Source organism: Thalassophryne amazonica, chromosome 1 (assembly GCF_902500255.1).
Source record: "Thalassophryne amazonica chromosome 1, fThaAma1.1, whole genome shotgun sequence".
Classification (NCBI taxonomy): Eukaryota; Metazoa; Chordata; class Actinopteri; order Batrachoidiformes; family Batrachoididae; genus Thalassophryne; species Thalassophryne amazonica.
In genome coordinates this window covers 107,110,666-107,123,203 of record NC_047103.1, presented here as the reverse complement: position 1 = coordinate 107,123,203, position 12,538 = coordinate 107,110,666, and the positions used below count along the sequence as shown (strand labels likewise).

Below are 12,538 nucleotides of genomic sequence, written 5' to 3'. Positions count from 1 at the left end.
TTTAATAGTTTGTGGGATTTTATTTTTTTTATTTTTTTTTGTAATACTTCCATGTCCTTCCTGATATGAGGCAGTTTCCCACAGTGTTCAAAGAAAAGCTCTGGAGCTTAGTGGTAAAGTTAGAGGTTTTGGTAAAGGTAGAGGTTTTGAAAGGCGCGAGTTCGCGTCCTGGGTGGTGTGTTTTTTCCTTTTTTTTTTATTATTCCACATAAGCGGTGCAATGTGGTCCCACACGTACCAGCTGGTTTTTATTATTTTATTTATTCCACATAAGCGGCGCTATGTGGTTCCACATGTACCAGCTGGTTTTTATTTCTTCCACATAAGGGGCGCCATGTGCTGCACCTGGCACTGTTCCTGCTCGACACACCAGGTTCATGCATGCCTGCTCATTGGTGCGATGTTTCATGCGCTAATTTCAAACTGTTTTGTGCTATTTCACCATTTTCATCCAAATGCCATCCAAACGTTGCACTATGTATGAAGGGGCCATAAATGTTGCCATCGTGTTGAACAAGAACTTTGAGTGATGCTTGTTTTTGTTGATCCTATCAGAGTAATAGGCCTGCTTTGTGGCCAGTAGTGCATGCTTATAGTCTAAGATTGCATCACACCAAGTGAGGTGAAATACTTCTAATTTTGAAGTGTGCCATTTCTGTTCTAGACCTCTAGCTTTATGCTTGACTTCACGCAAGTAATCATTGAACCGAGGTGACTGTGCTTTGGTGAGGCATGGTTTTTATCAAGGTGGCACAATCATGTTGTGTAGTTTTGATCACTGAGTTTAAACAATGCACAAGACTGTCTACTGATTGGGAATTTTCCAAACGTGAAGCTAAGATATCAGGGAGTCTAGCTTCAAGTTCAGTCTTAGTTGAGGAGTTGATGCATCACCACAGAGATACATAAAGGTTGCTGTTCCACTAAACACAGCAGCGAAACTGTAAACCTAATAAGTGAGTGATCTGAGGCCATCGATGCAAGAGGCATGATGTCAATATTTGTGACAGCAATACCACGTGCAAGAACCAAATCCAGGGTATTTCCACTAATGTGCGTGGAATCCTGAATGCACTGCTGAAATATTAATGCACCCACAATTTCCATAAATAATTTGCAGAGGGGATCAGAAGGCTTACTGATATGAACGTTATAGTCACCAATGATCAGAATGTTATCTGCACTAGTTGACAAGTTAGAGATGAACACACCAAATTCATCTAAGAATTGAGAATATGGGCAGAGTGGACAATTAGATGTTCAAACGAGTTATATTTGTGACCCCGAACAGCTAATAAACTAACCCTAGGTTTATAAATAAGAGCAACACCCCTGCCTTGCTTCACATCACGAGGGATGTGACTAAATGTGTACGCCGGTGGGCAGGCCTCATTTAAGCGGAGGACAGCTGTAGATTTAAGCCAGGCTACACATAACCCAATCATATCTAAGTGATAATCCATGATTAGATCATTAATCAACAATGATTTTGAGGACAGTGACCTTATGTTAATGACACCCAGACTAAGGACCTCAGTGGGGTTGACAGTTGGACTGTTTGGATTTAGGGGTTGTTCCAGAGTAGCATATATAAGATGCATGGAAGTAGGTTTAGGTTTGAGATATTCCATGCGCGTTGTAGGTAGCAGACACAAAATATTTGAGTATTATTTGGGTATTAAGTTTGCAAAGCATATCACTCTATGATTTTTATAGACATGTCTACAGCAGGCCAGAGTCTCAACTTGATGAATTTCCCTCCCTGGCACAAACTGCACTTTCACCATAGTGGATTTTATGCACTAATTTCCCCGCTAAGCTCATGCATTCCACACCCACATTTGTCATAAACCTTGCAGGGTCTCTAATCACCTGGTCTGTGGCTTGCTGTAAAATCCTCATGTTACCCTCCCTGTAGAGCTCTATCTATGTTTGCAGACAACATGGTGGTGCCTTCCCCAGTAGGGTGAAGGCCATCCGGCATCAGCAAGTCACAGTGGCCCCAAAACGAAGGCCAGTTATCAATAAAACTAAAGCCTGGCTGTCTACAAAATTGCGCCAGCCACCTATTCAACAATGTCAGACTGCTAAACACCTCATCATTACCCCTGGAGGGGACCGGAGACTATGAATGAGCGCCTTGGGGCAACTGTTTGTTGTGATTTGGCGCTATACAAGAAAAAAGTTGATTGATTGATTGATCCTGACACATCTTTCTGGCAAGGTGACAAGTCCTCTCTATGTACATTTTTTGTGACCTCAGAGTGCTTCATTCTGACAACATTGGTGCTGACGTGATCCTTTGTCTGTCTACCCTTCTGCAGCATCAGCACCCTAACATGGGAGGCAATGTCGGGAGCTCTGGCCCCAGGAATACATTTAACATCAGCCGGCATCTGTAACCTGACTTTGCGGGTGATAGAATATCCTATCACTAAATCCCAGCATTTCAGCTTGGAGATAGGAGCGGAAGTCACCCCTGGGCTCAAGGAAGTCACATCAGGCATATCCAAGGGAGACAATTGGCTTTCAGTTCACAGTTGCGTGCATGATCAGGGTACCACAACTGGGCACCAAGCCCTATGTGACTTCTTCCACCTAACCACAACAACAGTCCGAAAGTTGTCATCCACAGCCGGCGTTTCTAGGCTGATGTTAATGGGCATGCTAGCAGGCCCAACACTAACCTCGCCTGGAGTGCCCATAACATCTCTCTCCACTGAGATATGAAGCTATTCTCACTTATAGACTCAGCTCTCTAAAAGAGCCACCGTATCTGCAGCATCATGCAGGATTCATGTAAAGTGTAAAGTAGTGTACTTTGTGCACCAGGAAATTCAAGAGTATAGCCAAGCTAACACGAACTAACCATGGATGAAAATGCTAACCACTCCTAAGATTCACACAGGAGTAAAGAGCTAAAATTCACAGCAGTTGCACTGAAAAACTAACATAACTAATAGACTGTTAGAAACAGTAATAAAAGAAACGGGAAGAAGATATATTTTTGTGTTTTGCAAGGAAGCATGGCCAATAGACCTAGAACAGCAACATTTTCAGCTGCACAAGCATTGAGACTGATTCTTGATATCCAGAGTGATGATGAAAAGGATGATGGACAAATATATTCGAGAGTGAAATAAATAGGAAGAACCCTAAAACAATAATTTATATAAATGTTTTCCAATTGGAAGTGATGGACAAATATATTACATAATGAAGTAAATAGGAAGAACTCTAAAACAATCATTTTTATAAAAGTATTTCAATACAAAGTCAATGGTGTCATAAATAACCCCACTCAGTCATATTAGTTGCAAAATAGCTTGATCACCTGAGGGTTAAACCAAAACTCAAAGCAAATCTGCAAATAATTAAGTGGTACAAAGAAGGATATCCTTAAAAGAAGACATGAAAATCATCAACCTCACTCTTCTTCTTGCACAGTCATTCAGTTTTTGAGAACTGTCTACTCCACACAGATTTACCATAGAGTGCCATACTGTTTGTATTTCTTCATAACTGATGCAAATAAAGTTCAAGACATATTCAGTGACTTGGAAATGTTCATCTACCCATCCCCTGACTTGTCTGAAGAAAACTGGCAATAAAACTGATTATTTACAGGTATTATACCAAAGTGGGTCATTCTCATGCAATCAATCATCTTGGCTTTTATATTTTTAATTAATTTATTGCAAGCTGTTGAGATTTGCTTTGAGTCTGAGAGTAATGAAGATAGAGTTAGATTTTTCTTATGTTGAGAAGCCTGATTTAATGAATAAGTACAAAAAATAATGTTTAATGTTGTTGTCAAGTGATGTATGGGTTGATGGCCTGGCACTACTGCACATGCACCTAAGATTGCAAACACAAAAACATAACACACTATTTCACGTGGATTCACTTGCTGTATTAATCTATCAAATATTTATGGTTCTGTCTGAATTAATTGAGTGTGGTTTTAAATTTTCTTTTATCTTGTGTTAAAGGAAAAACTACCAGTAGTTATTGATAACCATAGGACAGGCAATATTTATGGAAGTGTTAAATATGTGGTTTATGCACCGAGCTAGCTTGCTTAATTGAACACAAATTTCAGGCACGAAAGCCGAGGATTCCATTTGCTATGATTTACATTTGCTCGACAGATTTTTGTATTAATAACCATGTTTTTTTATGATTTTGTTTAGTTTGTTTCAAAGACACACCAAGTAACACTTCATATATGTATGACAATGTAAACTTGTTTTTCAGGAAAGATGTGTTAAGCTCTCATAAAATATTACAAAAAAAATGTAATTAAGGCTACACTCACATTTTAAGCATAGTCAGAAATAAAGATCCACAAATAGTTTTGTCCTGTATCAAACAACATTTCACTGGGCTATACACACACACCATATTCACCTGGCAGAGGTCCCAGGGCATTCTACATGAAATTCTCCCTGAAGGGGCGGTGGGTCCAGTGTTACGTTTGTTGGAACATGCATTTCAAATAAATGTCTCATTTCATCACAAAAAAAAAAAAAAATCACAAATAACTCACCCATTTTTTTTTGTCTTTTTCTTATTAATTAGGGCCCAAGTAGGAAAAGGTCCTATGAGAACCCTATTGTAATTGCGCTGTTTATTATTATTATTATTATTATTATTATTAGGGCCCGAGTAGGAAAAAGTCCTACAAGGACCCTATTGTAATTGCGCTGTTTATTATTATTAGGGCCCGAGTAGGAAAAAGTCCTACGAGGACCCTTTTGTAATTGCGCTGTTTATTATTCTTAGGGCCCGAGTAGGAAAAAGTCCTATGAGGACCCTATTGTAATTGGGCTGTTTATTATTATTAGGGCCCGAGTAGGAAAAAGTCCTACGAGGACCCTATTGTAATTGCGCTGTTTTTATTATTATTATTATTATTTATTAGGGCCCGAGTAGGAAAAAGTCCTATGAGGACCCTATTGTAAATGCGCTGTTTATTATTATAATTCATTATTATTATTATTATTATTATTCTCGCTCTTGAAATTGAAATTTCGGCCTGTTCCCGTGCTCAAAAAGTCACCAACCTTTCCAAAGTCATCCGGCCAGATCCAAAATTCAATACATGGTCGCAGCAAAATTGCAAAATAGTGCCCCCTAGAAATTTTCAAAAACCTCTCCGCATTGGGGTTTTTCATTGCAGCCTCACGAAATTCAGTACACATATTACCATGCTAGGACGCACAAAAAAGTCTCTTACTGTCATGGTGAAATGTCAACAAGAAGTCGGCCATTTTGATTTTAAGTTTAAATTTTGAGCTACTTTTTGCCATTTTTGGCCATTTCCACTACTTACATTTGAACGAACTCGTCCTAGGGATTTCATCCAATCGTCTTCAAATTTGGTCAACATCATCATGACCCCATGGTGATCAAAAGTTATCAAAAGAATGTAATTACTTCAAACGGCGTGGCTGCAAGGGTTTGTCAAACTTAGGTGAGCTTTTCGGAGGATGCTGTTTCACTTCGAACGTCTGTCACGCCCACATACTTAATCGTTAATACTTAATAAACATGCTGGACATGATGAGGGCTCTGCCCTGAATGTCTGCATATATTAACATCCCACCTACGCCATAGTGCCCCCCGGAGGTAACAGGAAATGTCCTATTTTTACTTTAACAGGTCCTGATGTCATAGTTAACCCAGTCAACTTCATTCCACTTCTAAAACATGCAGAACAAGTTGGTGAACGTAGGCGATGAACGCCATGAAGTTACAAGTAACGGCGTCCGTGTGGCAGCGTGGCGAATATTGCCCATTCGCCATGAAATTACGTTTTTCATTTTGACGGATTTAATTTTGTCATATCAACCTGAAAATTGATACACAGGTCAACCACGACAACCTCTTACAATTCATAGGGGCGTCGCCCATGGGCAGTACAAAATGCCTCAATAGCGCTCCCTTGAAACATTCAAAAAACCCTCAAAATAGGGTTTTTTTTTTTGGAATAGGGAGATAAAAATTGGTACACGTGTGACAAACATAGACGTACAAAAAGTCTCTTGCACCATGGGTCTACTCCAAACAGGAAGTCGGCCATTTTGAATTTTCATGTCATTTTGGGGTGATTTCCACACGTTGTATTTGAACGAACTCCACCTAGGGATTTTGTCGAATGCACTTCAAATTTCTTCGAGATCATCCAGAGATGATACTGATCAAAAGTTGTCAAAAGCTTTTCTCTATGTCGAAGGGTGTGGTCGCTATGGCACTGCCATTTTGACACTTCGCCATGGAACATTATACTTAAACAGGTACTGATGTCACATAGTTAACACCATCAACTTCCTTCCACTTGTAAAACATGCAGAACAAGATGGTGACCGTAGACGATGATCACCATGAAGTTACGAGTAACGGTGTCTCTGTGGAGGCGTGAAGAATATCGCCACTTTGCCATGAAATTACATTCTTCCTTTTGACGTCTTTAATTTTGTCATATCATCATGAAAATTGATACACAGGTCAAGCACGACAACCTCTTACAATTCATAGGGGCATCGCCCATGGGCGTGGCAAAATGCGTCAATAGCGCCCCTTTGAAAATTTCAAAAACCCTTCCCCATAGGGTTTTTTTTTTTTTTGGAGTAGGGAGATGAAAATTGGTACACGTGACGTACATAGACGTACAAAAAATTCTCTTACGCCATGGGTCTACTCCAAACAGGTCGGCCATTTTTTTTTTTGCATGATTTCCACACGTATTTGAACGAACTCCTCCTAGGGATTTTGTCCAATGCACTTCAAATTTCTTTGACAGCATCCAGAGATGATACTGACCAAAAGTTATCGAAAGCTTTTCTCTATGTTGAAGGGTATGGCCGCTATGGTGCTGCCATTTTGACCCTTCGCCATGGAACATCAAGTCATGATAACTCCTTCATGCTTTGCCTGATTGACTTGAAACTTCACATGTATGATGATGGTTGGCCCTTCAACAAAACTGGCCCCTCTGTTTGTACACTGAGCACCCCCAAGTGGATGAACAATCAACATGTCTTAACTCCTTGATGCACTGTGTGATTTGTTTCAAATTTTAACTGTGTGATGAGTGGTTGCCCTTGTATGCACATGCCAACAAGTGTTCACAAGGGCACCCACTGGCCTGGGTAGGCGGTCGCGCAGAACTAGGGCCCGTATATGACTGCTTGCAAGTTTAGTTATTATTATTATTATTATTATTCTCACTTTTGGAATTTCGGCCTGTTCCCATGCTCAAAAACTCACCAAACTTTGCAAAGTCATCCGGCCCAATCCGAAATTCGATATTTTGAGGGTGTTGCACATGGTCACAGCAAAATGGCGAAATAGCGCCCCTAGAAATTTTCAAAAACCCGTCCGCATTGGGTTTTTTTCATCGCAGCCTCATGAAATTCGGTACACGTATTTACCATGCCGGGACGCACAAAAAAGTCTGTTACCGTCATGGTGAAATATCAACAGGAAGTCGGCCATTTTAATTTTAAGTTTTGATTTTGAGCAAATTTTTGCCATTTTTGGCCATTTCCACTACTTACATTTGAACAAATTCGTCCTAGGGATTTCATCCAATCGTCTTCAAATTTGGTCAACATCATCACGTCACAATGGTGATCAAAGTTATCAAAAGATTCTAATTAGGTCAAAAGGCGTGGCTGGTAGGGGTCGTCAAACTTTGGAGAGCTTTTCAGAGCACGCTGTTTCACTTCGAACGCCTGTCCCGCCCACATACTTCATCATAGATCCTTCAAACTTGCTGGACATGATGAGTGTTAAGTTCCCACCTCTGCCATAGCGCCCCCCGGTGGTGGTGGGAAATGTGCTATTTTTACTTTAAGAGGTCCTGATGTCACAAACGTAACCCAATCAACATCATTCCACTTCTGAAACATGTAGAACAAGTTGGTGAACATAGGCGATGAACGCCGTGAAGTTACGAGTAACGGCGTCCGTGTGGCGGCGTGCCGAATATTGCCATTCACCATGAAATTACATTCTTCCTTTTGACGGCTTTAATTTTGTCATATCATCATGAGAATTGATTCACAGGTCAAGCACGACAACCTCTTACAATTCATAGGGGCGTTGCACATGGGCGGGGCAAAATGCCTCAATAGCGCCCCCTTGAAACTTTCAAAAAACCCTCCCCTTAGGGTTTTTTTGGAGTAGGGAGATGAAAATTGGTACACGTGTGACTTGCATAGACGTGCAAAAAAGTCTCACGCACCATGGGTCTACTCCCAACAGAAAGTCGGCCATTTTGAATTTTCTTGTCATTTTGCCATGATTTCCACACGTTGTATTTGAACGAACTCCTCCTAGGGATTTTGTCCAATGCACTTCAGATTTCTTTAACAGCATCCAGAGATGATACTAACCAAAGTCATCGAAAGCTTTTCTCTATGTTGAAGGGTGTGGCCGCTATGGTGCCGCCATTTTGACCCTTCTCCATGGAACATCAAGTCATGATAACTCCTTCATGCTTTGCCTGATTGACTTGAATCTTCACATGTATGATGACGGTTGGCCCCTGAACACACCTGGCCCCTCTGTTTGTACACTGAGCGCCCCCTAGTGGATGAACCATCAACATGTCAGAACTCCTTCATGCATTGTGTGATTTGCTTGAAATTTTAACTGTGGGATGAGTGGTTGCCCCTGTACACACATGCCCACATCTGCTCACAAGGGAACACACTGCCCTGGGTAGGCGGTCGCGCGGAACGAGGGCCTGTATATGACTGCTTGCAGTCCTAGTTATTATTATTATTATTATTCTTTACATTTTTCAAATTCAAATTTCGGCCCTTTCCCATGCTCAAAAACTCACCAAACGTTGCAGCGTGGTCCAGACACATCCGAAATTTGATATTTTGGGGGTCGCGCACAAGGTCGCAATGAAATTGTGAAATAGCGCAACCTACAAATTTTCAAAAACCACTTTGGGGTTTTTTCGTCGTAACTTCATGAAATTCAGTACACATTTACCATGCTAGGATGCACAAAAAAGTCTTATACTGTCATGGTGAAATGTCAGCAGGAAGTTGGCCATTTTGATTTCAAGTTTCAATTTTGAGCTAATTTTTGCCATTTTTGGACATTTCCACTACTTACATTTGAACGAACTTGTCCTAGGGATTTCATCCGATCGTCTTCAAATTTGGTCAACATCATCATGACACAATGGTGATCAAAAGTTATCAAAAGATTCTAATTAGGTCAAAAGGCGTGGCTGCTAGGGTTCGTCAAACTTTGGCGAGCATTTTGTAGCACGCTGTTTCACTTCGAATGGCTGTCACGCCCACATACTTCATCATAGATCCTTCAATCTTGCTGGACATGATGAGGGCTCCACCCTGAACCTCTACATATATTAAGTTCCAACCTCCGCCATAGCGCCCCCGGTGGTGGTGTGAAATGTCCTATTTTTACTTTAAGAGGTCCTGATGTCACATACTTAACCCAATCAACTTCATTCCACTTCTAAAACATGCAGAACAAGTTGGTGAACGTAGGAGATGAACGCCGTGAAGTTACGAGTAACGGTGTTCGTGTGGCAGCGTGACGAATATTGCCCATTCGCCATGAAATTATGTTCTTCCTTTTGACGGCTTTAATTTTGGCATATCATCATGACAATTGATACACAGGTCAAGCACAAAAACCTCTTACAATTCATAGGGGCGTTGCCCATGGGCGGGGCAAAATGACTCAATATCGCCCCCTTGAAACTTTCAAACAACCCTCCCCTTAGGGGTTTTTTGGAGTAGGGAGAAGAAAATTGGTACACATGTGTGACTTGCATAGACGTACAAAAAAGTTTCTTGCACCATGGGTCTACTCCAAATAGGAAGTCGGCCATTTTGAATTTTCTTGTAATTTTGGCGTGATTTCCACATGTTGTATTTGAATGAACTTGTCCTCTGGATTTCATCCAATCGTCTTCAAATTTGGTCAACATCATCACGTCATGATAACTCTTTCATGCTTTGCCTGATTGACTTGAAAGTTCACAGGTGCGTCGCCCATGGGTGGGCCAAAATGCCTCAATAGTGCCCCCTTGAATTATTGAAATAACCCTCCCCGTAGGGTGATTTTTGGAGTAGGGAGATGAAAATTGGTACACGTGTGACTTGCATAGTCGTACAAAAAAGTCTCTTGCACCATGGGTCTACTCCAAACAGGAAGTCGGCCATTTTGAAATTTCTTGTCATTTTGGCCTGATTTCCACATGTTGTATTTGAACAAACTCCTCCTTGGGATTTTGTCCAATGCACTTCAAATTTCTTCCAGATCATCCAGAGACAATACTGATCAAAAGTTATCGAATGCTTTTCTTTATGTCAAAGGGTGTGGCTGCTATGGCGCCGCCATTTTGACCCTTCGCCATGGAACATTATACTTAAACAGGCACTGATGTCACATAGTTAACCCCATCAACTTCCTTCCACTTCTAAACCATGCACAATGAGTTGGTGAATGTAGACGATGATCACCGTGAAGTTACGAGTAACGGCGTCCATGTGGCGGCGTGCCAAATGTCGCCCCTTTGCCATGAAATTACGTTCTTCCTTTTGACTGCTTTAATTTTGTCATATCATCATGAAAATTGACACACAGGTCAAACACGACAACCTGTTAGAATTTATAGGGGCGTCGCCCATGGGCAGGGCAAAATGCCTCAATAGTGCCCCCTTGAAACTTTCAAAAACCCCTCCCCATAGGGTTTTTTTTGGAGTAGGGAGATGAAAATTGTTACACGTGTGACTTGCGTAGACGCACAAAAAAGTCTCTTTCACCATTGCTCTACTCCAAACAGGAAGTCGGCCATTTTGAGTTTTCTTGTCATTTTGGCGTGATTTCCACACGCTGTATTTGAACAAACTCCTCCTAGGGATTTTGTCCAGTGCACTTCAAATTTGTTTCACAGCATCCAGATATGATACTGACAAAAAGTTATCGAAAGCTTTTCTCTATGTTGAAGGTTGTGGCCGCTATGGCGCTGCCATTTTGACCCTTCGCCATGGAACATCAATTCATGATAACTCCTTCATGCTTTGCCTGATTGACTTGAAACTTCACATGTGTGATGACGGTTGGCCCCTGAAAACATGTGACCCCTTTGTTTGTACACTGAGCGCACCCTAGTGGATGAACCATCAACATGTCATAACTCCTTTATGCATTGTGTGATTTGCTTGAAATTTTAACTGTGTGATGAGTGGTTGCCCCTGTATGCACATGCCCACATCTGGTCACAAGGGGACGCACTGCCCTGGGTAGGCGGTCGCGCAGAATGAGGGCCCGTATATGACTGCTTGCAGTCCTAGTTATATGTGTTTCTTGTCAGCTGATGTCAGCTAATGTCTAGTGTGTACATCTTCAAAACCTTGAGTTGACATGAGACAGAGAACTTTCACGATGATTGTTTTGTCCTGTCCTTGTTCATAGCTTGCCTGTGGATGTTCAGTTGATGTTTAGGTGCTTTCTCACATCTGGAGCATAAAATACATTACAGGAGAATTCCATCTCAACCTTGACAAAGCTAGGCTTTTTCCTGAACTCTTCTCGTTTAAGTTCACAAGAGCCTTTCAGAATTGGAGCACATTTCAACATACAGTAAATTTCAATTCCCCTACAGTACACACTGATGCTGTAGTTAAATACCCCTATTCCACTGAGTGCCATTTCATCCCAAAGAGCAAATCTGGGAGTGTTTTGAAGCATCACAGTCAGTGGTGGGCACACTTCCGATAATCTGATAACAGATAATTATCGAAGATAATGTTTTCATTATCGGATTATCTTTTTAGATAAATTTAAAAACCATCATCGGACTAATTATCTTCCGATGAATTACTGTCCGATAAATTTTAGACTGATAACGCAGTAAACTAAGGTGAACAGTGAAAAACATTTTTAAAACTATTAAAGCAGTTGAGACCTACCTGTTTCAAGTTTCCTAATAGATATGTTGTTCTATTCTCTGTAAACAAAGGAGAACTGGAGACCAAAAAAAAAAAAAATCACTTTCTTTAACACCCTACTGATATAATCGCAATATCACCAAGTCATCCAGAGGCATACATTTTTAACTTATGGTTCAAATTTTAACCTACTCATTTTGGACAAGTTATTTAAAATTACTGTCATGTCTGAAGTTTTATAAAGTGAAAATATCAGATATATGTTTTCGTTTTAAAGTAATGTGCTAATTTTTAAGGTTTTGTGAGCACATGCTGTGCCAGGCAGCAATGCATTATGGGTAGCATAGGGTAATCTCAGATGTTCACGACAGGACAGATGCATTTCAGACACTCTGTTCAGGCTCCACGGATAACAGCATTAAACTCTAGTGCCTAAAACTCTGAATATATTCTTTGGGTTTATAGACGTTATTGTATTTGTGTTTGTTAAATTCCATGCATCTTAAAAGCTAAATGTAGCAGACACGGATTATCTGGAATTTTGTTTGGCAAGTTTTCAAGGCTGCAACTGCCATCTACTGGCCAAT

General features: G+C 40.8%; 1 protein-coding gene across 1 annotated transcript in view; it reads right to left on the bottom strand.

The window, feature by feature from the left end:
• Nucleotides 1-11,471: 11,471 nt before the first annotated feature.
• LOC117512870 overlaps nt 11,472-12,538 on the bottom strand; it is a 69,744-nt gene continuing 68,677 nt past the window's right edge. Inside the window, exon 4 of the mRNA XM_034173113.1 lies at nt 11,472-11,519. Within this exon, the coding sequence (XP_034029004.1) occupies nt 11,514-11,519 (6 nt within the window). The 3' untranslated portion in view covers nt 11,472-11,513. The remainder of the gene's footprint in view (nt 11,520-12,538) is intronic.